The sequence below is a fragment of the Nanorana parkeri genome, unplaced genomic scaffold (assembly GCF_000935625.1).
Source record: "Nanorana parkeri isolate BGI_ZX_2015 unplaced genomic scaffold, ASM93562v1 scaffold35, whole genome shotgun sequence".
Classification (NCBI taxonomy): Eukaryota; Metazoa; Chordata; class Amphibia; order Anura; family Dicroglossidae; genus Nanorana; species Nanorana parkeri.
Genome location: NW_017306303.1, coordinates 983,590 through 1,011,155, shown reverse-complemented (window position 1 = coordinate 1,011,155; position 27,566 = coordinate 983,590). Strand labels below are relative to the sequence as shown.

The 27,566-nt window shown below is 41.3% G+C and overlaps 1 protein-coding gene across 4 annotated transcripts in view; it reads left to right on the top strand.

The window, feature by feature from the left end:
* Positions 1 to 7,280: 7,280 nt before the first annotated feature.
* Positions 7,281 to 27,566, top strand: part of MARS (methionyl-tRNA synthetase) — a 33,718-nt gene continuing 13,432 nt past the window's right edge. For all 4 annotated transcript variants that reach the window (XM_018569739.1, XM_018569729.1, XM_018569755.1 and 1 more), the window contains exons 1-13: positions 7,281 to 7,466; positions 9,559 to 9,649; positions 11,644 to 11,722; positions 11,811 to 11,939; positions 15,040 to 15,115; positions 15,667 to 15,839; positions 17,019 to 17,131; positions 18,512 to 18,628; positions 20,868 to 21,071; positions 22,759 to 22,960; positions 25,440 to 25,514; positions 26,995 to 27,165; positions 27,256 to 27,351. In XM_018569739.1, the coding sequence (XP_018425241.1) occupies positions 7,364 to 7,466; positions 9,559 to 9,649; positions 11,644 to 11,722; positions 11,811 to 11,939; positions 15,040 to 15,115; positions 15,667 to 15,839; positions 17,019 to 17,131; positions 18,512 to 18,628; positions 20,868 to 21,071; positions 22,759 to 22,960; positions 25,440 to 25,514; positions 26,995 to 27,165; positions 27,256 to 27,351 (1,629 nt within the window). In that variant the 5' untranslated portion in view covers positions 7,281 to 7,363. The remainder of the gene's footprint in view (positions 7,467 to 9,558; positions 9,650 to 11,643; positions 11,723 to 11,810; positions 11,940 to 15,039; positions 15,116 to 15,666; positions 15,840 to 17,018; positions 17,132 to 18,511; positions 18,629 to 20,867; positions 21,072 to 22,758; positions 22,961 to 25,439; positions 25,515 to 26,994; positions 27,166 to 27,255; positions 27,352 to 27,566) is intronic.

Genomic DNA, 27,566 nt, shown 5'->3' with positions numbered 1-27,566 from the left:
TGTAGGTCGTTAGGGACGGGCGGAAATACGCCTAGGTGGGAACGAGGGCATTGACTACAATGCTATTTATTTTTTTGACCGTTTTGTAGCGCGTTCGTCGAGCGTAGGATGCGCTACAAAACGGTCAGGTGTGAACGGGGCCTTAGGCCTGTCGTATCAGATTTCTTTTGCAACAGTGTCACTGATTGTGAGGATACATCTGATGCAATGCAGTGTTGCTTTTTAGCGCATAATGGAATAGACAGACTTATTTTCTATGACAGTGTTAACCTTTGACAGTATGGTATGTAACCTACAATTGGATGACAGTTCTTATATTGCTTGTGAAGGGAGTTCAATGTTCTCTCTAAGGGCCTGTTCACACCATAATGTTGCACTAAACACACAGGATCTTTAGCGCACAATATCACACAGTGAGCTGCACTGCATGCTAGGTGTGCTGGTGAGTTGCAATTTATTTGAAAGGCACCCCAATGCACTTCTCGGTTGAACATGGTCACTGCGTGCGTGATGCCATTCAAATACATAGCGATGCAGCTAGCATGTGCTGCAGTGCACTGTGCAAAAGCGTGTGCTAAATGGTGTGAACAGGCCCTAAGAGTCTTCATGTTTTCCTTTTCAGACCATGTTTCATGTTACATCCATATCTGCCAAAAAACATGGTTACATCCCAACACCCCACCCCCAACCAGCCACCCCAACTTACATGAGTCACAGGGTTTTATTACCCCCAGGCTGCTGTCATTTTTATAATTTGGTTTGACACAGCTGTGAGTGGCTAGATGGGTATTTCCTATGCTCCTCGGCTTCCTCTAGTTGCCACAATGCAGTATTTACCTAACATTAAATTCGACCTGGAAAGAAAATATGGTAAAAAAAAAAATCATCTTTGCTGCCATTTACACAGAACAAATGTACAACCCCAATTCCCAAAAAGTTGGCGACACTGTGTAAAATCTTAATAAAAACAGAATGCAATGATTTGCATATCTCATAAACCCATGTTTTATTCAAAAGTTAAAAAAAAAAATATCAGATGTTTTAAATGAGCAAATGTACCATTTTAAGAGAAATTGATGTCAGCAACACATCTCAAAAAAATGGGACAGGGCCATGTTTACCGTGGTGTAGCATCCACTCTTCTTTTAACAACACTCTGTAAATGTCTGGGAACTGAATAGACCAGTTGCTGGAGTTTTAAGAGAGGAATGTTGGCCCAGTTTTGCCTGATCTAGGATTCTAACTGCTTAACAGTCCTGGGTCTTCTTTGTTGTATTTTTCTTTTCAAGATGTCCCAAATATTTCCAATTGGTGAAAAGTCTGTACTGCAGGCAGGCCAGCTAAGCACCACAATTTTTCTACTATGAAGCCATGCTGTTGTCACAGATGCAGTATGAGGTTTAGCATTGTCCTGCTGAAATATGCAAGGCCATCCCCGAAAAAGACGTTGTCTGGATGGGATCATATGCTGCTCTAAAATCTGGATATATCTTACACATGCACAATCACACACAGACACACAAAGGTTGAACTTGATGGACCTGTGTCTTTATTCAACCCCAGATACTATATATTGGTTTCCCCGCAGCACAGATCTCATGTATTGTGACTGCAGCTCAGAATTGAGGGAAGTCCTAGGTTTCTCCTTGGCTTTTGCTGTGAAGGGGGGGTGGAGTTCTTTCTGGGTGAAGCCCTTTGCTGGAAGCTTCCTATAGTGGGAGCTCTTTGATAAGGGGAATTCTGCTGGGGGTTGTTTTTTTCCGGAGGGGCGCTTGGTTGACGGGGTTCTTGTGGGGGAAGCTCTTTGCTGGGAGCTTCTTGTGGTAAGAGCTCTTTGCTTAGGGTATTTCTGCTGGGGTGTATTTTGTTATAGAAGATTGCTTTGCTGTGGGGGATCTTGCTTTGGGTAACTCTTGACTGTGAGCTTCTTGTGGGGGGAGTTCTATGCTGGATAGAAATTGCTTAAGGGAAGGAGGGGAGGATTTATGAAAGGGGGTCTTTCACAATCCTAGTTATACCCCTGTATGGTAGTTAATAGCAGCTGGAAACTACAGGTCCTTTTACATTTAACATAAAGACTTCTGAAAATTACATTGAAAGCAAGAGCATACCAAGTAAACCTGTCCTGATGTTATGTAAGGTTCCTGAAAATGCCTAGTCTGATCTTTGCCTTTAAATATTTGTGTACCCATTCTCCCCAGGAGCATCTTTATTTCCTGATTACACTTAAGGCTCCATTTACATATGGTGTTTGCGTTTTCCATGCGGTTTTTCAAGTTAAAGGGCGCGCCACACGAAAACGCACACATTTTTACATATGTGTGGATTACGCACGTTTGCGGCTATATACTATACCCGCAAACGTGCGGAATCCACTCCTAAAATCGCGCTCTGACTATTTTATGGGGCACGCGGTTTAGGGCTATGCGGACGCCGCAATAGTCTGAACAATGCACATTGAAATTGATTGGTTTTTTTTATGTTTACAGCGTTTCCACACGTAAAACCGCTCTTGTGTGAATGGAGCCTTACACCGGCCATGTCACAAGACAGATGAAAAGATGAACGACACTTAGGAAGCGCCTCCTCTGACTTTCAGTGTACTTTCTTTGTCAGTGCGGAAAATAGCAGATTGTGGCAGGGGGTCACGTCTCAGAACTTCCTCTCGTATATCTAGCTCACTACTCAAGCATAATCAACCGTTATGACTGTCACAGCTGAGCATTTTTGCTACATGCTGCTCAAGCAAATGTAACTTACATATAGTGATATAGTGTAAAGTAAACCTGTCACAAACATTGCCTATGCAAACTGAACAAATGTTTAAAAAAATACATAAGCAGAGGTTACTTTCAGTAAAAACCGCATGTCAAAATCATAACTAGATCTAGAGATAAAGGCAGCTCAAGTCACATGCAAATTTTAACATTTGACATTTGGTTTTCAGTCATGGTAACCTCTGTTTAACTGAAGTTTGAACCAGGTTTGCCTTAAAGAGACACTAAACTCAGGAGTTATATCTTATATATGCATTCAAATACCTTAACTATTAGCAAAAATGTATCTTATTTGTGTATTACTCAGCTGTAGATCCTCAGATCATCTCTGAATTGGTGCTGACACTGTTCTTCCTTCTGGAGGGTGGCTACTTTTGTTCCCCATGGTCCCTGTGTTTGTTGTAAAGTAGTCAGCGCTGCTCCAAGCTCACTCCTGTGATGGACTACAATCTCACATTTACTTTACTAGTTTATGGGGAAATATGTTTTTCCTTTCTGTTAGTGTGACAAGCAGTGAAAAGAAGTAGGACAGAGAGCATTCAAGTGTCATAAAAAGGCCACCAAAGGCCCTTACCACATGACAGTATAATCATAACAGAATGACAGCAGTTTAAAAAAAAAAAGAGGCTGCGCTTTCACAATGTACACTAGTATCACAAGTTTTATATGTTGCAGGTCTTGCTGCAGTCTTGGAGAATTTGGAAGCCGGCGTGACAGGAAATGAGATGGTGAATTTGCAGTAATGAGTGTTTCACAATTTCTTCTATTATGCAATTTGTGCTTCATGGACTTTTATTGGTAATACACAGAAACTAGTCAGAAACACGTTGTCTGCAACAAAAAAAGACAAAAATAGTTTCAAGGACGCAAAAAAAACTTTTGGTTAACTTTTGAGAAAACGTTTTTTGTTTTAATTGGATTTGCTAGAAATATAGATGGATACATTGAGAGTGCATTGGAAAAAGAAAGACTTTTTGAACAAGTAAAGGTACAACCTGTAATTGAGTAAAACAGGAAGTTAAAGTTCTCACACTTTTGGAGTGTATGTAAACCTTACAATTAACTTCTCCTATTTGCTCCCTTTTGGTCTGTTAAAGAAGAAGGTTGAGGTGAATGAAAAATTACACATTCATATTTTCCCAATGCTTAAGGGCCCATTCACACGGTGTGCACATCCATACAGCGTGGACGCCCATGCAGAGACCTGCTCGCAGGAAGAGCAGGTGCTGTGTGTAGTTGCATGCAGTTGCCTGTACCGCCCTATGGGGTTACATGCAGACCTGAACCTGCACATCCATGCAGGTCTGGGTGCCCGCACTTGGATGCAGACAGTGTCGTTCAAGTGCAGGCACACAGACCTGACTGGTTGTGAATGAGCCCTTAGCATCCATGTGATGTTGCAGCTGTCCCTGATGCTGGCCATACACTTTGTTCGATTTCCCCAACGTGGATGGGGTAATCACCCCGTTGGGTATTTTTTTTTTTTCTTTATAAATGTCATTTTTGCTGCAGCAGGTTCTATACATTGTACAGATGTGCCACTTTACAAGCAGTTTAAGGGGACCCCCCAGGCACGATATTTAAAGGAATTTTTTAATCTTTTCCAAAGCATTAGATGGTGCCAAAATTTGGAATGATGCGTCACTCGAAATTCTAACATTCGTTTTTAGGATAGTTTACATGAATGTTTGTGATAACAAAAGTTCTACTTCTGGTTTTCAAGCACATGCGCATTACAATAATTAAGATTTTTCCTGGCTCGGAACCACATTCACAGTTAGAATTTTTGTTCGGTCAGATAAGAATCTGATAAGAATTGAAAAATGTACATCTTTATCCTTCGATTTTTCAGTTCTGTGATTGGAGAGGGTGCGGATGAACATCACAATCTCCCCTCCTCCAATCACAGAATGCCTTGCATTTATTGAAAAAATGGAGTATACGGTACAGCGAGCCATTCACTGTGATCATCGTACTGCAGCCGCAACTTGAAATCTCAGCGCCAGACGTTCAGCACTGACTGTAACTAAGAGATGTAATGAAACACTGCAGTGGCCAGAAATAAGGCACACTTCCTCGATGGTAATTTATTATTACTGTGCAAATATACTAAATTCGTTTTTGGCCGGAGTTTAACTTTAAGCAATGCAAGAGCAATGGGCATAGCAGTAAGAAGCCTTATACTCAGAGGTTATCTACATAGCTAACACGAAGATAGAAAAGATAACAGAGAACATTCAGATAAGAAGACACGTTTTAAGAATATACAATCCTAAGATGAGAAAGTTTTGAGCAGCCATCATCAAAAGAGACTCAAGTGGTGAAGCTATGGGGTGAGCAACAAGATAATGACATTATAAGTTATTTTAAAGTGACCCTGCTGCTATAAAAACAAAATTAAATCAAGCCTTACCTGCACTCTCCTGCAGCTCTCACTGGTCCCTCCCTCTGACTTATACCCGTTACAGAGTACAGTGGTGACAAGGAGGTCAGCAGGATAACCGGTGAAAGCTGTAAGTGACCCAAGAGGATTCAGCAGCAAGACAGATGTGTATGTATATATATATATAAATAAAGGGAAGTCTTGGCCTAAATATTGTTGTATTGTACCAGGGTTACTTTGAATATCTAATGGGTGTGATGTGGAGGGACTGCACACACGTCATTTTCTGCATTTATTTGTAACCATTTCCAACAAGATATTTGAACAAAAGGGCAGTGTTCACTGAGCTGTTCAAATGTCTTTGCAGGCAGGCTAAAAAAAAAGTTTTTTTTGCAGGGTTTCCATAATCTATTCACATTCTTAATGTTTATCACATTAATGATAATAAACTACCTTGAGATCCTGCCTTCTCCCTGCTTGGAACATTGTTTCTGGTGCTGGGCCAACAATGCTACTCAGCGACTATTTAAATAGCTGATTCCCCCTAGCGTTGATGGTACCCAGAAGCTTCATTCTGTATAGAAAAGTCTGGGACTGGGACATTTCCTTGGGCAGGTTTGGACTGCATTCAGTCTGAACCTGAGCTGATCACTATTTATTATTTATAGAAAATTCTGGGTCCTCTACTGCGCATGTGCTAGCTGCCACACTTCATTATTTGGGATGATGTCACGGGAGCCATGTACCTGCTGTGAGACCGAAGTAGTGGGGAGGCCTCCCTTGCACCTCGGGTCCTTGAAGTCTCTGGAGATGGAGACAGAGACTTGGTGGACACCGAGTGGCACGGGTGCCAGGCACCGGGCAAGCCTTAGTCCGAGATCCGAGCCGAGGTCAAGTCCACTCTGGCAACGAAGTACACAAGGGTTAATCAGAAGAATGGTCGAGATCCAAGCCGGGGTCGGTTCCAATCTGGCAGCTCAGTACAAAAGGGGCAAAGAAGTAGAATGGTCAAGGTACAAATCCGAGGTCAATGGCAGGCAGCAATCAAGAGTAGTCTCTTTCACTCTTTTCCACCAGCAGCTGTTTGAAGTGCTTTCACAACCAGCCTTTACATCTGTCCTGTATGGAAACCTCCCACCGCCGCTTACATAAGAATGGACCTGGAAGATGGTTGAGCTGTCACATGACCACAAAGAAAATCAATAAAGTTTTATTTTAATCACTTTTTATTAAGGACAAAGCAGAAAGTGAGAAAGCAATAAGACAAGGATGATTTTGGCCAGTGGTTATACACTGGCTTTTCTTCTACTTTACGTTCACATTCACACCTGGGCGGTCTTTGAATCCGTGCCAAAGCGCAATGTTCGTGGATGTTTGGCTTTCACATAAACTCAGCAAAATGCGCTTGCATTGCCAATAATCTCTAATGGCACCCAAAAAGCAGCCAGAAAGATGCGTGCTTTTGCTCTGCCTTTGTGCGCATGCAAACACGGACAAATGCGGAAGCAAAAGTGCAGAACACGTGTGGTAAAATGTGCCACATTAGCTTTTTTGCCACCTGTGCAGGTCCCAGTGAACTCAATGGGGTCGTGTGGGGAACGCACACAAACATGTTGACATGTTGACAGAATGCAAGGTAATCGTTTCCTAAACTTCCACAAGCATGTGTGAAAAGTTTCAGTGTGATGCTACAGCACTCATAGCGGAAATAGTTTCCTGGGAAGCTTAGATGCCTGGCCGGTGTACCAGAGAACTAAGACACATGTGTAACAGTTTAATTTGAACAGTTTAATTAAACATTTGAATTATTGTTCCCATGATATGGATACTAATCTCAACGGATAAACAGACTGACACATTGGCTGGATGACATATTATGTGGCAGTGGTCACTGGTCAGAAAATCTTCCCTGTGACTTATGTAGCACAGCTTGTCCCGGAAAGCTTTAGCACGCACTGTGTAGGAACCGGGACAAACCTCCGCACGCATTTACGTCATCACGCAGATAGCGACCCATTGATTTATGGAAAATGTAGTTTTGAGGTCCCGCTGGCCGTGTGCGATTATTACGAACATGAAGCTTTCGGACTCGCATTCCCGGCATCCCCCGCGGCCCATGTGCTGGTAGGCTTTCAGTTGGTTACATCAGCTGTGCTGGGAAGTCTGGTGCCGGTTGTTGGTGATTGAGATTCAGTGAACCGGCATGAAGCTGTTCGTGAGTGAGGGGAACCCGCACGGGGTGAAGGTGCTGGCTGCCGCCGGTCTTTGGGCCGCACAGGTGGAGATCCAGAGACTGCAGCAGGAGGGTGAGAAGGGGATAGTGCAGGGGTTCTCATGATAGGAGATCCATCTGACTGTTCTAGGAAATGATTACAGTTTGCAGGGTTAGTGAATCTTACATCACATGGACACCAATACTTAAATATAGTTCTGAAATATAATACATTTATTTAAGGTCCTGGTAGTAAGTGGCAGAGGTACATCAGGGGTACTTACAGTATATAACAGGCTTTTATAGTGCCAATTCACACCAGATGTGTTGGGGCTGCGCTGACCGTCGTCTTCACAGCTCCTACACTGCAAAATGCCTTGTTTACTGTGAGCCCAGTCCTGATCGGAAGCCCAATGTTAGTCTTTAGGCAGCTGGAATCAATGGAATGGGCGTTCATTTACATCTGGTAACCCCCGGTTCCGGTCACTTCTGGAAAAACAAACAAATCACTGTTCCGTTTTGCCGAACCTGATTGTGCTGGATCTGGGGCCATCTACATCCGACATGGGTCCAGTCATTTCTGGACATACACGGATGCCACAACGACATCTGTTACTATCAGCATCTAATCCTGATTGCACTGCATGAAAGGGGCCTTCATTTTCAGTGGCACACTAAAGCTGGCTATACACCTATAGACTTTCTGCAGATTTTCTATGGTCAAATGGAAAAGGTGCAACAGATTCCTCTGTCTACGCTAAACTGTGTGGATGGAGGAATCTCCAGCACGGCCAAGCTTCAACATCTTGCTAGTCGGCCCCGCTGGTTGTCAAAATACCTGAACAATCTGATTGGATGCAGCCATTGTTCAGGGATTTTGAGAGCCAGCGGGGACGACTAGCAAGACACTGAAGCTTGGATGGGTGGAGATTCCTCCATCCACGCAGTTTAGCGGAGACATAGGAATCTGTTGCACTTTTATCCATCTGACCAGAGAAAATCAGCAGAAAATCTATAGGTGTATGGCCAGCTTTACACAACAACAGCACAATGCACAGTAACACACTTTGTTAGTTACATCGTTGGGTTGAAAAAAAGACACAAGTCCAAGTTTAACCTACAGAGTTATTGTGAGTTTTATTTTTATTTTGCCCTGCTTTAAAAAGCCATTAAAAGATCCATGCAAAAAAAAAAAACACTCACTAAACCCTGGATTCTAACCCTTCCGGGAGCTGAAAGTGACATGGGTGCTTAGAATCCATTGAGAATACACACCTGCAGTGGGCTGGAGCACATGCTTGCAGGATTTTGAGTGCCCAGCTCTACCAGAATGCACAGTAATGTCAATGGGTCTCGCAGAAGCCCCAAGCCAAGGTCTTTTGTTTTGTTTTTTACCCAAACCTTTTTTTTTTTTTTTAATGATGACCTTTTAAGCCATTTGTTTAGAGGATGGTAAAGGGGGCGGTCAGTAGAGCAGACCTTTTTTATTTTTAGGAAAGGTCATCTTAAAATGCCACCCTGATCCCTAGGATTATTGAAGTGCACCTGTCCCTGACCCATGCAAGGCCAGGCACTTACATTTTGTGTGAACCTGATCAGTAAAATTTTATATTTGAGTTAATGTTTAATGTCATTTTTAATATTTGTAAATCTGAAGCATTTCTAGACAATACCTGGAGATCTGCCGTGAAGGGCCTTGTGCAGGACAGCTCTATATAGGGTGACAACTTTGTGTCCCTGTCTACCAGTCATCCTCTTTCATTGTCACCCTGTCAAATGGGCCTCCACTGGAGACAAGTGGACTGTTCACCAGCTTTCATTTTCCACAGATTTATGACTTAACAGTTATTTGTTTAGAACCTCCACATAGATGTCTCCAACATCAATACTTTGTCAATGACCTGGAGCAGTTCTGCAACTAAGACACCACGCCTGATCTCAATATTTTCACATTTACACCGAAAATCTGGTTAAATATCTTGCCAGCCAGGAATGTAACGTTTTCAGAAGGAGAGATCTGCAGTATCATCTTCTCTCAATACAGTTTTACTTTAAAATTAAAATCTGAATATCTGCACTATTGACTCGGCATGTTTTTCTAGTGGCTGCTGTGTGTTTAATTTATTGTAAAGCTCTTTACCACTAAAGTATTTGTGCATGATTTGACTTGTCTTGTTCTCTCCCAGAAAAAGTCGTTCCTTTCTTGTCACAGCCCAAACTGCCAGCACTAGAGCTCGATGATGGGAATTTTCTTTTTACTTCAAATGCAATCTGTAGGTGAGTATTCAGAAGTTATCAATAGACATTTTTTTTCTTATTTCAGCTTACAGTGTGAAAAGTTTATTGGAAAAAGTAACACCAAAAGTCATCATTTCAGAATTGATCTACAGCTAAATACACTATTTGATTGGCCTGGATAGGTTTGAAATTTCACTGTGATTTTGTTCCCCTTCATCTTAGATTTGCTTCTGCAAAATCAGTTGGGCCCCATTCACACTTGCGATTGGGGCAGTCTCACAAATTCCTCCATGAGACTCTGGCATTCATGCAAACAACTGGGGCAGTCTCCAGAATTACATCATGAAACTCATGCGATCAGCTGCGGATGGGAAGCACTATACAAAGCGATGCAGCAATTACCTGTCAATGATCGCCCCTGGATATAAACAGTGTGTTTCCAGGAGAGATCATGCGCAGTTAATCACTGCCTGTCTGATGCGAACGGCTGCAGGTGCTGACATCTGTCATTGCTTTTGTATTATTGCTTCCAGTCCACAGCGGTTTGCATGAGTATCAAAGAGGAGTTCATGATACTTCCCCAATTGCAAGTGTGAATGGGGCCTTAAGATATCAAATTGGTGTTAAAAATAGCAATGACTAGATTTGATCAGAATGTTCTGGTTTTATTGATCAATACATGTAGGGTTAGAAAAACGCTGCCAGGCAGTCAATCATATACCAACTTTCAATTTCAAAGAGTAGGAGTCCCAAAACAAGGTCAGTGCTCTGCTTTTATAAGTGTGTTTTTTTTAAAGTGACACTTTAAAGTTAAATCTTAAAAATGCATTCCAATATCTAAACTAATAACAAAACTGTACCATGTTCTGTGCATCACTCAGCTTTAGAGCCTCAAATCATTTCTAAATGTGTGCAGACACTGTCCTTCCTTCTGGAGGGTGGTTACTTCTAGTGGCTTCTACAATCTCACATTTAGTTTACTAATTTGTATTGAGATTGTAGTCCATCAAGAGAGCGAGCTTGGAAAGGTGGCTACTTTACAACACACAGGCAGCATGGGGAACAAAAGTAGCCATCCTCCAGAAGGAAGGACAATGTCAGCACAGCTAGGTGATGCACAGGAATAGGGTACATTTTTATTAGTTCAGGTACTTGAATGCATTTTTAAGGTTTAACTCCAGAGTTTAGTGTCACTTTAGAGTAGGGATGCACCGATATATCGGCCGAAAATGGCACTTTTGGCAAAATGCTGAAAGTGCAATTTTTCGGCCGATATAGCAGCGCATCCCTGCTTTCTCTCCTCCCCGCTGGGCGCTGCTCTGTGCCCCAGCAGGGAGGAGAGAAACTGTCACAAGCGGCCCAGAGCTGCGGGAGGAGAGTGCTGTGAGCGCCGGCATCTCTCCTTCCCCGCACCGCTCGCTCAGCTTCCTGTGACAGCTGTCAGGAAGGAGAGCGAGGTACAAACACTGAGCGATTGCTGAGTGTTTGTAAATAAGAGGACACAGTATGTTTACTATATCCTCAATTATGAATGGGAGTGATCTACATCACCTCCTGTTCATTCATGTTTGTGGATATAGTAAACATACTCTGTCCTCATGTTATGAATGAAAAGGAACACTCAGTATAGAGGATTCCTGTTCATTGATAACAGGGGCTGCAGAAAAATAAAATTTGAGGCCTGTGTTCTCAATCTTTTCTATTTTAAAGGAAATATCAGGGTTCTGTTTAGACCCCTAATATTTCTCCAAAGCCCCTAAAAGTAAAGTAAAAAAATAAAAATATTTAATAAAATATAAAAAAAATTATGTATATTTTCTAAGCTTTGAAAAAGTTAGAAAAATGTTTTTTTCCGGTTTCGGCCCAGCAGTTTTTTATCATTTCGGTTTTAACATTTTTCATTTCGGTGCACCTCTACTTTAAAAGTAGAAAGATGGTGCTGGTTAGGCCATGGCAGTGTTTTATAATTGGGTCTTTATGGACATGGAAACAGGACTAATAAGGGGAAGTTAACGTTTCTATTTTGTTTGTAGGTGTTTTTCCTTGTCTGCTGAGAAAGAGCCGAGTGACCTCATTAATCAGTGGCTAGAGTGGGAAGCTACAGAGCTGCAGGTACGTTGCCTGTGCATGTTGGTACTTGCCACACAGTTACAAAATATAATTTGGCCTGCGAAAACATGTTTTGTTTGTGTTGTTCCAGCCATCTATCTCTGCTGCTTTGTATGCTCATGTGGTGCAGGGGAAGAAGAAAGAAGAGGTACTACAAACAGTTAATAAGTCTCTTATCTACATTGCTCAAAAGCTTACAAAGAAAGCATACCTTGCTGGTGTAAGTATAAAGCAAAACTTGTGAACATTTTTCTTGCACTCCCCTCACTGGTCACTTGTTTTCCCGATCTTCATCAAGCTCAGAATCTTTGGCCATCTTGATTAGCCATGCCAAGGTGAAGTTAGACATAAGGGGACATGCAAGGGAGTTACTTTGTCCTGGTACAGAATCGTTCCAGAACTGCATGCCCGGCTTAGTATACACTAATAGAAAAAAGTGCTGAAAGGCAGGTTGAAGTATTTATGGCTGAAGAGACTACAGCCTCTTCTGCCGCAAACACTTACAAATTCAAAAAAGAGGAATTTACTTCCCTATAATGCAGCTATTAATAACCCTTTTATTGGTTAGCACTTCTGCCTTCTAGCACTGGAGTCTCCAGTTTAAATTAAGGGTTGGGCATGTTTGCATGGAGTTTGCATGTTCTTCATGTGCTTTCTCCCTGGGTTTCCTCCCATGACACAGTCCTTGATCCTCTTTTAGATTTGTTTGTCCAGGTGACTCTTTTTTTACAGGGCAGAAAGTTATAGGAAATCCAGAATTTAACAGGTGTTACCGGTACAGGAGGTGGGGTATCTTAATGAGAACACCTGACAACCATTTCTAAAATGGGATTTTATTTCACTTGCTATTATGTTTCTGGGATAGGAATTGAAGGGAAATCTTTCCAATGAGATACAGGCAGCAAAAAAACCCGACTATGTACCTAAAGACCTGAATTTAGGTCTGGTAGTCACCTTTGCGGTTGCTATTCTAAAAATGGCCACCTAAACCATGCCCCTCCACAACATCCCAAATCAGGGGTGTGGAATTCCTATCGCCTGGGATAGGTGTTTCAGGCGCCGGGCGAGTAGTTTTTTTTAATACATTTAGCCCTGCTCCGGACAAGCAGAGCTAAATGTATATTGTGGAGCGGCCGCTTGTTTTCATACAAGTGTTCTGATCAGATCACTTGTATGAGACGAGAATCGGCGATCCTGTCCGGCCCCCCTGCCGTGGTTTTCCGGCGTCCCCCGCTCCTCTGGGGTACCCGTGACCACGGGAGCTCACAATAGAGCCCGCAGAGCAGCCGAAGAACATCCGTTCTTCGTCTGCTCTGTGTGATCACTGAGAACGTGGTGTTGTGATCACAGCGCCACCTGTCTCGGCTGTCAGGAACTACACTACATCTGTTCTGTTTTGGAGGGCAGGTTCCATAAAGAGAACCTGTCACCTCCAAAAGTATCACATGGAGGATTTTAACATCCTATGTGATAGGAATAAAATGAAGTGGGGGGAGTAAAAAAATAATAAAAATTAGATTTTTTTTTTAAAAAGTCAAAAATAATAAAATATATAAAGATTAAAAAAATTGACAAAGTAAAAAAATAAAAACAACTCCGCTGCCCCTGCCATCTGCATGCAAATAAATGCACGCATAGGAAATTGTGTGTGTTGAGTCCTGCCGCCATTTCACTGTGTGCCATAGTGTGGTAGCCATGCAGCAGAACTAACTCTCACACGCATGCTTTACTTAACTTTCTGCAAACAGTCCTTACCCTTCGCCAGTACAGGTGTCCTTACCCCGTACTGTCCAGCGCAGTCCTGCCATATGCATTTTGAATTTTGCTCGCAATTTGCAAGCCCTCATTGGTCAGCGTTGTCAGGTGACCACGCTGACCAATGAGAAGCGCTATTTAGCACTGTCAAATACAGTTCTGATTAGGGATGCACAGATACGGAGTATTTGGGCTAGTACTTGTACTCGCCCGAATGCTCAGATACCTTCCCCAATACTGGAACTTCCGGTCAGGGGAAAATTTCCTCCGACCGGCAGTGCCGTAGGGGAAGCCGGGCAGTGACTAAGGACCCGCCTCCCAGTTTCCTGATTGGCCGGGAAGCCAGCTCCTTGCTGATTGGCTGCTAATCAGCATCGTGCCATCTTCCCGGCCAATCGGGTCATTACTCTCCGCCCGGTTTCCTGATTGGCTAGCAAGCTGGCTCGATGCTGATTGGCCAGGAAACCGGCTTCCTAGCCATTCACAATCAAGCCGGCTCACAACATGGAGTCGGCTTCCCTGGCAGTCAGGAAGCTGGGTAGCATCTCATTACCCACTGCCTGGCTCCCTGATTGCCCGGTAAGCCTGCTGCATGCCAACAGAAGCACCGATACTCAGTGAGTACTGAAAGCAAAATATCGGTACTCGTACTCGATACCCAAAAACTGGTATGGGTGCGTCCCTAGTTTTAAACTTTTAAAACTATTTTTTTTTGTATTGGGACAAGTAGATTGTCATGAAGGACAAGTAGGTTTGACTCCCACTTTAGCCCTTGGACAAGTAGTTTTTTCAAAAATTTCCACACCCCTGCAAATGCCTCCTGTATATGTATCTGCAGTATCAGTAATTGCATGCATTAGCTGAAATGTAAGAATTGGCCTAGTCATTAATGGGTAAACAACTGCTAGTGGTTAAAGAAGAGGCACTGTTTGCATACCCAGCATAGCAGGCACAAGTGTTAAATGGTTGCAGTTCGGAATTTAACTCCTTGGCATTCAGTCTTTTGGAGACCTCACTGAAACCATGAATAAAGATTGCATAGTCTCAAGCAAATGGTGGCTGTGTCTGCTGCTGTCACTCACAATCTATAGGGAAAGCGCAGCATTCAGACCTGTATTGGTTTACAGGAGTTCTAATTTACACAATAAAATAACATGATTCCTGTTGCATACCTCTAATAATAATAAGCATGATATTCAGTTTACGTTTTCATTATTTGACTTTTATTAGAAAGTAATTTAATTTCTTTGGTAGCGTTTCCAGCAAAGATGATGTATATCCACATGCAGCCCCTGCAATGCATTGTCCTTCTGTGTTTTTTTGTTTTTATATAGCATTAGTAACTTCGGACCTCTTGAGTTTCTGTTGCTGTCTGGGTCTAGGATTTTTTCCTCTAATTTCTTATCCCAGTAACCTCTGCCATTACAACAGGAAGTGAGGCAAAAACTCTTCAGTGGAGACAATGATCGCAATAAAATCTTGACTGGTTCAACCCCTTCCCTAACTCTTGAAAAGAAAATTATTTTGTACAGAGTTCATATTTTAACTGTGGATGTATTTTGTAGGATGCACTGTCAGTTGCTGATATTGTGGTTTGGGGAGCCATATACCCTCTCATTGTAGATGGAGCAAGCCTGCCAGGTAAAGTTTAGCTGTGTAACGTATAACAAATGTTTTAAGACTTGTATTTTCTAATCTTGTAGTCTTGTAAAGCTCCATATTTGAGTAGCTCATAAAGTTCTAGGTCCTAGCATGTGGTGTCTACAAGTGGCTGTAAGTCTTCCAGTCAATTCTTGTGGATCCCTCCCCTCTTCTGATGCCAAGCTCCACCTGATTTTGATCCCTGATCCATGCTTCCAGCTGTCAAATATCAGAACCTAGTGTGCAATAGAAGTGCTGCCATTTGAATGCTGAATGCCAGGGGTGAAGCTTAAGGCTGGATGCGGGCAAACCTCTATGTATAGCCTGAGCCTCCGGAATACAGGAATTTTATTTGAGGACTATCACAGGTACTTGACGTCAACACAAGGACTTCAGAATTGACAAGACTTCAGCATAGTTGCAAAACTGATTGTACATTCACTACATTATTTCTCTGCTTTGTGTTAGTAGACATAATAAATGCAATCAGGACCTATTTTTACATGCATGTTTTTAAGTACAATTGTGCTTGTATACTTTTGTGTTTTTAGAGGAGCTCTCATCTTTAAAGAGCTGGTTTAAAAATGTAACCGAATTAGACCAATGTCTAAAAGCTGCTGAATCGCTTCTGAAAGGCCAGGGTCCCTCTGTGTTTAAAGCATTTCTCCAAAAGCTTCCCGCACCTGTACTGGTGTCTGAGAAATCTCTCTCCAATGAGCAGGAGGTAAGTGGCTTTTTTTGGCTCTCAAAAATCCTCTCTTGCAAGATTATTATTTTTAGCCCTTTAGTGGAAGCCTAAAGCTTTTCTATGGTTATGGTTTATATATTCTGTATATACTTAAAGGGTAACTCTACATTATAAAAATAAAAAGCTTAAAAAATTAGTACATGCAGTCCCCGACTTACGGACAACCCGTACTTACGAACCGAGTTCCACAGTTCTCCCAAATGTACCGGCAGCTGCCGGTACATTTAGGAGAACTGTGGCTGCAGCGGCCTGTGTCCCTTCAAATCCCCGCCTGTGTCGGCGGTGACACAGACTGTTGCATTCCTCCGCTGCCCCCCGTACTACCGCTGCTGTCCCGGCCCAGTTCCTCCACTCGCTGTCCAGGCCGGTTCCTCCGCTTCTTCGCCTGGTCCGCCCGCTCCCCTGCGTTGTCTTCATCTGTCACCAAAAGAAAGCTCTATCTGTCCCCAAAAAATGGTATGAAAATCGTTTCAGTAAAGCGTTGCATGACAGAATAAACATCAGTCAAAGTACCGCAGCGCTGAATACTGAAAAATGGCCTGGCCAGGAAGGGGGTGAAACACTATGGCCTTTAAGTGGTTAAAAAAATAAAATTAAAAAGACAAATTTTTTAAAAAAAAGTTAAATAAAAATGCAAACAAAAAAAAACAAAGGTTTATAAAATTAAAAATGGAAAAAACTTTTTTTGGTGTAATTTTAAATAAAAGTATTTTTTTTTTTTTTTTTTTTAATTTTTTTAATCTTCTGAACAACGGGAACAGACAGTAAAACGTTTTTTTTTTTGCTGGAGTTACACTTAATGTACATGTTCCGACTTACATACAAATTCAACTTAAGTAGAAACCTACAGTCCCTATCTTGTATGTAACCTGGGGACTGCCTGTTTAATATGTATAACTGGCACACAAGCCATTTTGTAATTTATTTTAATTTAAAATGACCTTTCCATTTAAAACTGAAGCTGCTGAAAAAAAAAATGCAGTGCAATATGGAGACCTGGAGTCGTTCCATACACAGTTGGTGTACGGAATACCCCCAGAAATGTAACTTCCTTCTTCTGTGATTGTGATCCTAACAATGACTAGCTGTAACTGCAGAAGGTTGCATTTGCAGTCAGAATTGGTGGTAATTCAGTTTCTTTTAATCTATTCTAAGGGTGAAGATACACCTGCCCGATTGCTGTCTGAGGAGGATATTGCTGCAGCTGCTGAAGCTTGGAAGAAAGGTCTAGCTGAAGCTCCAAAGCCAAAACCGCAGCAGCACCCAATGTGAGTATCTTAAGAACGTGTACCACGAATTAACTTGGCCCACAGTCAGTGTATACAGGTCTATGGGGCTCGCAGTGTATACAGGTCTATGGGCTAACATAGAACTGTATAACAATGTGAAATGTACTAGGCAGCTGAACTTTTCAAGTAAGGCAGACTGAAGAACACCCCAGTCACAACTGATGCATTCACATAGGCTTTTGTGCCTTCTCCATTTAGTTTCACAACATTGCTGTGTGGATTCATCTAGTTTAGAGAGTATCTCCGGGCAATTGTTTTTTTTTTTGGTTATGGAAGGAAACATTTAAAACTCCTGTCAAGTTGTTTTTTTTTTTTTCTTATGTTCGTTGTGCCCTGAGTGTGAATTTCCTTTCGGTTACTGCTGGAAATGTCCAATTTTCTATCCTTAAAAGCCCAAGCTATATAATGCTAGACATGCACGCATTGATTTTGAGAAATCTAATGTGTTCTTCCATCCACGTTAATGAGTGTGGATGAAGAAATCTCCACCTGCCGGCTATTTTATTCAGACACCAGGCACCTGCGACTCTGAATTGTATGTAGAGTGACTAGTTTGGCCGATTTATTAGTTTATTATAAAGTTTATTGATTTAGTTTATTTATTAGTTTATTATAAAGTTTATTGATTTAGTTTATTATAAAGTTTATTGATTTAGTTTATTTATTAGTTTATTATAAACTAGTGTAGTTTGGCCGATTTTTATTAGTCAGATTTTTTTAACCCGGTGGTGCCAACAGGGCCACCCAGTGCTTGAATTTGGGCAGATTCAGCATGAATCAGCTGGAATTCAAGCCATGTACCTTTTTTAGCCGTGGGTCTGGACTAGAATACAACATTTCTAGATGCAGTAGCAGCTTTAGCTATTTGGGTTTATGTAAACTATGCAGTCAGTAATGAAAGGGGACCATCGTAATTTGCCATATCATTAAATTAAGTTCTTAAAGTGGGTGCAAACCTGAAATAAATAACACTTCATTTGCTAAAGCGAACAATTGCATTTTTTAAATACTTGTTTACACCTTTTCGAATCCTTTGCTGTCTCTCCAGCAAGCTTGCTGCTTATCTCCTGTCACTTCCTGTCTGCAAATACTCCAGCGATAGCTGCATGGCATTTCTTAGGACAGGTCTCCTGATGGTGACCCTATAATAGGAAGTGTTTAAACCTTTTTGAACCTTTTTTTTTTGAATGCAAACGGCAGATATACATATGTTGAAGATGACTTTTCAAATCACATTAGCATGTTAAAGGTCCTATGAGATTTTAGCGTTTTGTTTTACATATACTTAAAGTGACATTATCAATTTAGAACAATAACGTGCTTCTTCAGACTTCTGATAACTTATTCTCTTCCTTCCAGCCTGCCCATAGAAGGCGAGAAAAACTTACTGATTACCAGTGCATTACCCTATGTGAATAATGTCCCTCACTTGGGGAACATCATTGGCTCTGTGCTCAGTGCTGATGTCTTTGCCAGGTAAGCTGTAATGTTTGATGACATTTGAATATTTGCAACCAGTTATACTTCATGTAGTGCCAAATAAAAACAAGAATGTGTACTATTGTTGTAGGACATCAGTCCTGATGGTTTAATATGCATGGGACAAGATGAGGCCTTTACTTGGTCAGTGAGAGATGGCAAGCTGGAGTGGCATTTCCTTTCAGTAACCATTTTTGTTGCCCAATTCTCCTTGTCTGTATGATGAATGTTTCACAGACCTTAGTGAGAAACGCTCAATGGTCTATCACAGGGAGCAGTTGTAAGTTGGAGCTAAAAGTGTATGGCATGATATTTTTAGAAATTTGGTCATGTTGCTGAACTACACACACACACACACATCAAGAACATGTTTTTTGTTTTTTTTTACCCGAAGTTTAATTAGCATTCCAGTTTTGTAATCTTTTCTGCTTAGATTTTTGAAAACCATGGGGTACATCTCAGAGTTTAAAAGCATAACTTCTTGACTATAAAATCGGATTATTTTGCATGCGAGTATTGAGATGCTGCGCTGTGCAAAACTACATAAGGAGAAAATGCAATCAAGTACTTTATTTCCTAACAAGTCACATGACACCATAGACATCTCATGAGCTGAGGCTCAGTTAGGGTTGTATAGATATATCTAATTTTGTAACCCCCTTCCTGTATATTTGGTTTACTGCAAATAAAAAGCAAAGGTTATTAATGTGATGCTAACAGTTGGCTATAAAATACACTTAAACATAAACCGCAAGCTGATTTAGACAAGACCAATTGCAGATGTACAGTATATATCCCTTAAGACTCATCTCTTCAGGGAAGCCTATCCCCCCTCAAACTAACCACTCAACCATCACATTCTCAAACAATTCATCCCAACACAGCTACCTCCTCATTTATCACTCGTCCCTCCCTTTTAGATAGTGAGCCCTCACAGGCAGGGCCCTCCCTACCATATTGTATTGTAATGTCTTCCTTATATTGTAAAGCGCTGCCCAAACTGTTGGCGCTATATAAATCCTCTATAATAATTTTAGAATTTAGGAAAACTGAGATATTTGTGCTAAAACTGGCCCACAGCATTCTATTCCACTCAAAAGTGATGTTTCAGTTTGGATTGAAGCTCCTACTGACTGTACACCCTTGTGGCAACCTCTCTGAAAATGTGATTTAAAGTGTGAATACCTTCTGAAGCCTCTTTCTGGTAGATCTTCGGATTTTGTACTTAAATGCAGCAGGAACATTGAGACTTAATGGTAAAAGGTGGCAGAATCAACTGTCAGGTATGTCTCAAATTTGGAGCCCCAGAGTTATAAGGTCAGGACTGAACTGTGACCAAAACCGAGCCATGGTTGCTTCAATTACTTGCTCCAATCACTTGCTTAATGACTGCAATTAGGGATGCACCGATACCATTTTTTTGGTATAGAGTACCGATTTTTATTTTTTTTCGGTACTCACCGATACCGAGTACCGGTGTATTGTGCCCTGATTATCAGGAAGTTGGGCAGCTAGTCGTAAGGTGTCATCCAGCTTCCTGATTGGTCAGGAAGCCAGGCTGCCTAGCAGCAAGAGAAGCTGGCGTCCTAGCCAATCAGAAGCCGGGTGGCACGTCATGACCCCCCCTCCCGGCTTCACTGTTCCTAGGTCAGCCCGGTCAGGAAGCTGGGACGTGGGTTATTACGTGCCGCCTGGCTTCCTGATTGGTTAGGAAGCCAGGCTGCTTCGCAACACGTGAAGCCGGCTTCCTCATTGGCTAGGAAGCCGGGCTCCATGCTCCCTCTGCACTGCTGGTCAGAGGGAGATTTCCCTCTGACCGGAAGTTCCGGTATCAGGGGTAAGTATCGGAGCATTTGGGCAAGTACGAGTACTCGCCCAAATACTCTGTATCGGCGCGGAGACCGATACTAGTATCAGTTTCGGTGCATCCCCCGCTGTGAAATGTAATCTGGAATTGATTGTGCTCACTGCGATTTTATGTGATTGATCACAGAAGATCATGGACACCTGCAGTCAGCTATTGATCCGTGAACAAATTAATGGGCATGATAAATTGTGTTCATTCATGGGAGGATTGTAGGCACATGTATTTGTATAGCCGGATTCCCCTATAGATTTAGCATCAGTATTGTAACACTTTGTTTTGTCTCAGTTGTTGGATAGCAATATTTGTACTAGAAGTTCAGGTTTCTGATTTAACTGAAGGAAAAATAAAATCTAATTTTGGATCTTCCAGGTACTGTCGACTAAGAAACTGGAACACTCTGTATGTGTGTGGGACAGATGAATATGGCACAGCCACTGAAACCAAAGCAATGGAGGAAGGGCTGACCCCACAGCAGATCTGTGACAAGTACAATGCTGTCCACACTGCAATATACAAATGGTTCAACATCTCCTTTGACTATTTTGGCAGAACAACAACATCACACCAGACGAAGTAAGAATTTAGTCTTGTCTCTTTCTCTCTTCTTCCCACTTGTAAAGTGTATGCAAACCCCAGCAATTAACTTTTTTTATTTGCTCCCCTTTTGGTCTGTTAGATAAATTTAACATTGAAAACATTTTTAAATGGCCTGGATGGGAAGGGGGTTTAACACCGCGGATGTCAACTGGTTAATAAATGCAAACAAAAAATACCTGTTGATTGTCAGAAATGAGCCAATAACTTTCTGTGCTGCGTTATTAGTGAGCATCTTTCCAGTTCTGCTTACTACTGTATACCCCTCCTCCTATGCTATTCAAGTGAGGAGAGGGGGAGGTGTTCTGTAATAGGGAGACCTCTTTATATACTGTACTGTGCATGAGTATTGTCACTCTTAGGACAGGATGTGTGTTACTGACAGGTGGTAATCTGGTAAGAATAATGAGGAGGGAGCGTGAGAAAAGGCAAATGCAGCTATCGCATGTAAGGCATAGTATGCTGCAATATGATTTTTTTGTTTAGATACAAAAAGAAGCTTTAAAAAGTGTATGTTTGTTCATAAGTTTTATAAAGAAGTAATTATGCTGGACAAAAAATGTTGGCTATTTTAAGTAACAGACCGCCAACAGTATCCCATTTGTGCAGTAGGTCAATGGAGAAAAATCATGTTCATAAAAAGTCACCCATTATAAACTGATAATTATTGTTTTTGGAGTGTGGTGAGGAAAGCTGTATTTCTTATATTTATAGAACCCTAATGTAATGCACAGCAAATTACAGAGTGCATATGAATCTATTCACACCAGTTCCTGCCTGGGAATGGTGCTCACAATCTTCTGTTCCTAAAGCTGACAATTAGAGTTTTTTGGCAGAATAGACACGCCAAGTTTCTTCTGCCAAAAACAGCTGCTTCTAACTTATCTCTTGTGTGCATTGTGCAATGCACTCCCCCTGGTCCTTCCCAGCATCTGCAGTGTGCTAGTAATGGAGGCGGGTGTCGAGGATAATGTAACTCCTGTGTGCATGCGCAGAAGAGGCATCATCACAGGCAGTCTGGTGCTCAAATAGAACAACGCGTAACCAGAAGAAGCAACGGAGGATGGACAGAACAGCAGCTCACAGCAGATCGGTCTATTGTGCATACTTGCATATTATGGCAAAAGCCCACCTGCCATAGGTTGCACAGTTTAAGCCTTTTGTTGCCATAGAAGTTTCTGCATTTTATTTTAAACGCGTTAAAATGCACATTTTAGGCCAATAGAAAGTAGATTGCAAGAGCACACCTGCCACAGCTGACTTTATTTCCACTGTATGCACAAGAGCCTGTGTGAGCCTGAATGGATCTAAATCAAATTGATTGTGGGAGGACACCAACCCAAATATGTCAATTATCCAGACCCCAATGATATAGTGTTCTGGTTGTCATTGTAGGACCCAGATCTGCAAGGCAAGAGTGCTAGCCATTTTATCAGCATAAAGTGTTTGTTTTTAATGGAGGTCATCAGGTGATCTTTACATATCTCCATCTAAATTGGGCTGTCACTGTAAAGTTTTACCTAATGGCTAGAGCCCAATATACTCCACCCAAAATAGTGTACAGTTTTTCCTGCAATTTGCAATTTCCCTATAATTTGTGAAGTTATGAAGAAAATGAATGCTGGTGTATTTCATGGCAATGAAGTAACGTGTGCATGTTCTACAGAATCGCTCAGGAAATCTTCCATCGACTACTGGAAAGAGGCTTCTTGTTGAAAGACACTGTGGAGCAGCTGCGATGCGAGACCTGTCAGAGGTTCTTAGCGGATCGTTTTGTGGAAGGAACATGCCCTTTGTGTAACTATGAGGAGGCCAGAGGGGACCAGTGTGACAAGTGTGGAAAACTTATCAATGCTGTAGAGTTAAAGGTACTAGCAGAAATGCCTTTTCTGCATCTGTATGTGTTTTTATAGTGGGTGATAATTTGGTTCATCTTTGTCAGTCTCTGGGTATTTGTATGCCAAAAGTTCAGAACAAAAAGTCCAAAGCATGCAGCAGATGATGAAGGGCAAATGCCTTTTCCAATGCTTTTTTTTTCTCCTTACTAAAGATCTTTTTTTCCTTCAAGACTGTTCTCTACACTGCTGCTACTAGAGCTTTTCTGTTTTGTTTAACCCCTTCGTGACGGGAGACGTACACTGTACGTCCAGCCACAAAGGGACCAAATGACTTGTCACGTACACTGTACGTGACGAGTTATTTGCTGCTTTAGAGGGCTGTTAATCGCTGAGAATCAGCTTTTAACATTCATTAATGGATGCCCTTACTACAGAGGCATTCATTAATGAAAGGGTTAACCTTTTTCAGACACCCGATACCTTAATATCGGGTGTCTGAGAGTCAAAGCAAAGCGGACACAGATGCCGGCTTTTGCCGGCATTCTGACAGCTCGTATAGATCGAGAGATATCTCTCTCAAGCTATACTGGCTTTTTTTTTTTCTTTCATGAATAGATACAAAATGTGTCTATTCCTACAATGTATCTATTCCTGGAAGAAGAATGTTTGTTTGCTGATCGTTGTTGCAACAATCAGAAAACATTTAGTAACAGCTGAATCCTGAACTGCTGCAGGATCAGTGTCACTAACTTATTATCGGCTGTTCTGAAGTTTGAAGCAGCCTGATAATAACCAAAAATTTATTAATTTATCATGCAGTAACAGTGAGATTAATTCACAAAATCTGCTTGATATAATTAAATAAATAAAATAACATTTTTAAGTTTAAAAAAAAGTGAAAAGTGTAAAAAAAAAAAAAAATTGTGAAAAGTGTAAAAAAAAAAAAAAAATGTGTAAAAAATAAAATAAAATAAGGGACAAATAAATGAATGTATTTATTGCATTTTTTTAGCTGTGCTGGTTTTGTAAAAAAAATACTACAAATCAAAACTGGGAAAAAAGTGTTTTTTTTAAACGTTTTTTTCCTCTTTTTTTATATTTTATTTGTCTTAAGTGAAGCGTTAGACGCACATATGTGATATAAATATGTAGCCCTATCTGTCCTCTAAAAAACAATATATAATATGTGTGGGTGCACTTTGTAAGAAAGTATACTACTGACGTGGAAGAATCACACAGCAAAAATGTCAAGTGTGTCAGTCATTTACGAACAAACTAAAAACAAGCTCAGTCATGAAGGGGTTAAAGCTGTTTAGCGCAGTTGCCTTCAACCTGGCTTTTGGAGTGCATTGCCTCAGTGCTTGTCTTGTCTCTGAAGACTCCTTATGTGAGTGGGCCAGTCGGGTCAAGCACCAGAAGCGATCTCAAGTACTTGGGTCTCTTGGCACCTTTTTAAAATTCCAGGTTTCCACTGCGGAAAGGGTTATCGGTGTGGGACTGAGTGGAGTGTCCCATGTATGTGCTATTTTCCATCTTCCTGCTTCTTTGCAAAGCAGTGGCAGCTGAAGCCCCCACACCAAATCCAACAAGTGAAACAAATGGCAAACACGCTCATCAATTCATAACTAGCTTTAAAACAAGGTGCACATGGAAGGACTTTACACAGCGCAAAAGAAAAGATAAAGCTAGTTATGAATTGATGAGTGTTTGCCATTTGTTTTACTTGGATTTGGTGTGGGGGACACACTGGGGGCTTTAGCTGCCATTGTGATGTGCTGGGCATCTGGGGTGTCCCTGTACCTTTTTAAGGAGGTTGGGCTACCTCTTGACAAACTTGCACCCAATTCATCCTTTGCTATATATGCTCCGAGATGGAGCCTCTCCTAGATTAGTTAGGACCACACTACACAAAGGGGCCTTGACGAGGCAGTGTGGCGTCCACATATTTTTCCTACATTGGCGTTGTACGTTGGCATCTTATTATTAACACAGTGCGTACAAGAGCACCACAACTAACATGTTTATGTCTTAATAGGCATTAAAAAAATGCCCCTACTGGATATTCCCCTCCCAGTGAGAACACTGTCACTGGAACACGGGTATGTTCCCTAACAGAGCCATCTGACTGGATATAAATTTATTTCCACTCTATTAAAAAAAAAAAGTTTTTGTCTGAAGCTGCACTAAAACTTTGGTGTGAACAGAACTTAAACCAAAATGTAAAACTTTAAATCACATTCTGTACACATTTTGTTGGCCTGTTGTGGTTGATTCATCTGCTGTACTTTATTCACCAAAGTGTTTGACATAAGGAAGACAAAAGCCTTCAGACAGTTTGAGAATGAGGGCATCTTTACATGGAATAAAGTTTGCATGTTCTCCAGCCCACTTGCAGCGTTAGCTAAGTATCAGACCAGACTTTAGGGTTGGGAAGAGTGTAATGTGCAGTATATTCATATAGAAAGTCATTCTGGCATTGTTTAACACTTGTATTTTTTTTTCTTTACAGAGGCCTCAGTGCAAAGTGTGTAAGCAGTCTCCTGTAATTAAATCAACAGAGCATCTTTTCTTAGACCTGCCTAAGGTATGTCACATTCTGAGAACATCTTCCTTTTTCCCCCCTCTGTTATAACAGAGAGAAACTTGTGCTTATTCTAGGGCTGGTAATTATTAAAATTTTCGTGTTGGATTAATCAAACATTTTTAATCGATTAATTTCGATTATTTTTATAACGCACATACAGATCCAACTACATTGGCCTACACACACACACTCAAACAGTATGAGTGGAATTTATCAAAACTGAAGCAAAAGTATCTGAAGCAGTTGCCTATGACAAGCAATCCGCTTCTCTCTTCAGTTTGTGCAGTTAAGGTTTAAAAATAAAAGGTGGATGCTGATTGGTTGCCATAGGTAACTGCTCCAGATTAGGTAAATAGGTAAATTGTGGAGTCTGGTGATGTCACCGGACTCCTCCCCCTTCCCTACGTTAGCCGATGGAGCCACTTGGGGAAGGGGAGGAGTCCGGTGACGTCTATGTCCGTGACGTCACCGGATCTCCGACGGAACTCTCGGAAGACGGCGGTGGGGCGAGTACCGATCAAAAGAATTTTGATTGATCAAAAAAATTAACAATTAATCGAGGGATTAATCGTTAATTTCTGCAGCCCTAGCTTATTCCAATTATTTATTAAAGTGTATCTAAATATTTTTTTGGGATATAGCGTTGAAGGGTTTGTTTGTATTCCCTCTATGTAGATTCACTCTTTATCTGTCCTCACGACCATTGTCACTGGGACGAACAGTGAAGGGAAATCAAAAATTTTAAGTTCTAATTAGAAGAAGAATAGATGGAGTTATTCTAATAGTATTTCCCTCACTTTCAAATATTCCTTTCAGTTTTTGCTGTGTCCACAGGACAAGAAATAAGGGGCCACAACTAGGGATGTTTAGATACCAAGTACCTTACTTAGTACATGTGCAGATACTTTTCCAAGACCTAGACTAGAGAAAAACTCAAAAGTTAGGAGGCAGCTGTTCTTTTTAAGGAGCATACGGGGCTTCTGGGATTTGTGCATCCCCTTTTTTAATGTATTTGTTGTATTTATCTAGCTATCATCAATTACTGATACATTTTTGTTTATGGTCATGTGATAGTTTTCCTAAAACGATACAGACTAATGATTACAGAACAGTAGTGGAGTGCCAGGGCCCAGTTACAACTGCAAACGCTGCGACCCTGGTAGTTCTCGTGAAAAGGCCAAGTATCTGCACTGATATCTGAACATCCCTAGCTAGAAACCATTCCATCCTTTATCCAAAATGAGAAAATTTAGATATACTTTAAACAAGCTTGTCTGCTGTCAATGCTTCTCTTTGGATATATATAATATGTTATCAGACTAGGAGTGGCCAGTGAAATTATGAGAAATGGGGATATCCCTCTACTTGTAATGTAGAAGTTCCACAGTTAAGGACCTCTTTATTTGTGTTATTGTATAATTCATAAATGGGTTTTTCTGTGTGTATCTTAATTGGGTTTTTTGTTTTGTTTTTTTGACAGTTAGAAGAACGTCTGGAGAAATGGTTAGATCAGTCCCTTGCAACTGGAGATTGGACTGCCAACGCCCGTTACATAACCCGTTCCTGGCTCCGTGATGGCTTAAAGCCACGCTGTATTACTAGGGATCTGAAGTGGGGAACACCCGTTCCATTGGATGGCTTCAGGGACAAGGTCCATCCACTATACCTTACTAACTTCCTACTGAATTGGGGAACTTCATGACTTCCAGAACTATTGATTTTTTGATTTTTTTATTAACAGGTTTTCTATGTTTGGTTTGATGCCCCAATAGGCTATATTTCAATTACAGCCAATTATACAGATGAGTGGGAGAAGTGGTGGAAAAATCCTGAGCAGGTAACCACATTGTAACTGAGCACCAATTTTCCCTGCAACCTTTTAGATGCAAAGCATAATCTCTTCCGCTTTGATTCAAGAAGTTTAGCTTCTAAAACACATATAAGCAGTGTACTGTTAGTGTGTATGTGGGCATGCACCTTTTTATTGCTTTAGAAAGACTTATGTCATAGACAGCCTGAAGGTTCTAAACTTGCAACTACATTATCTACCTA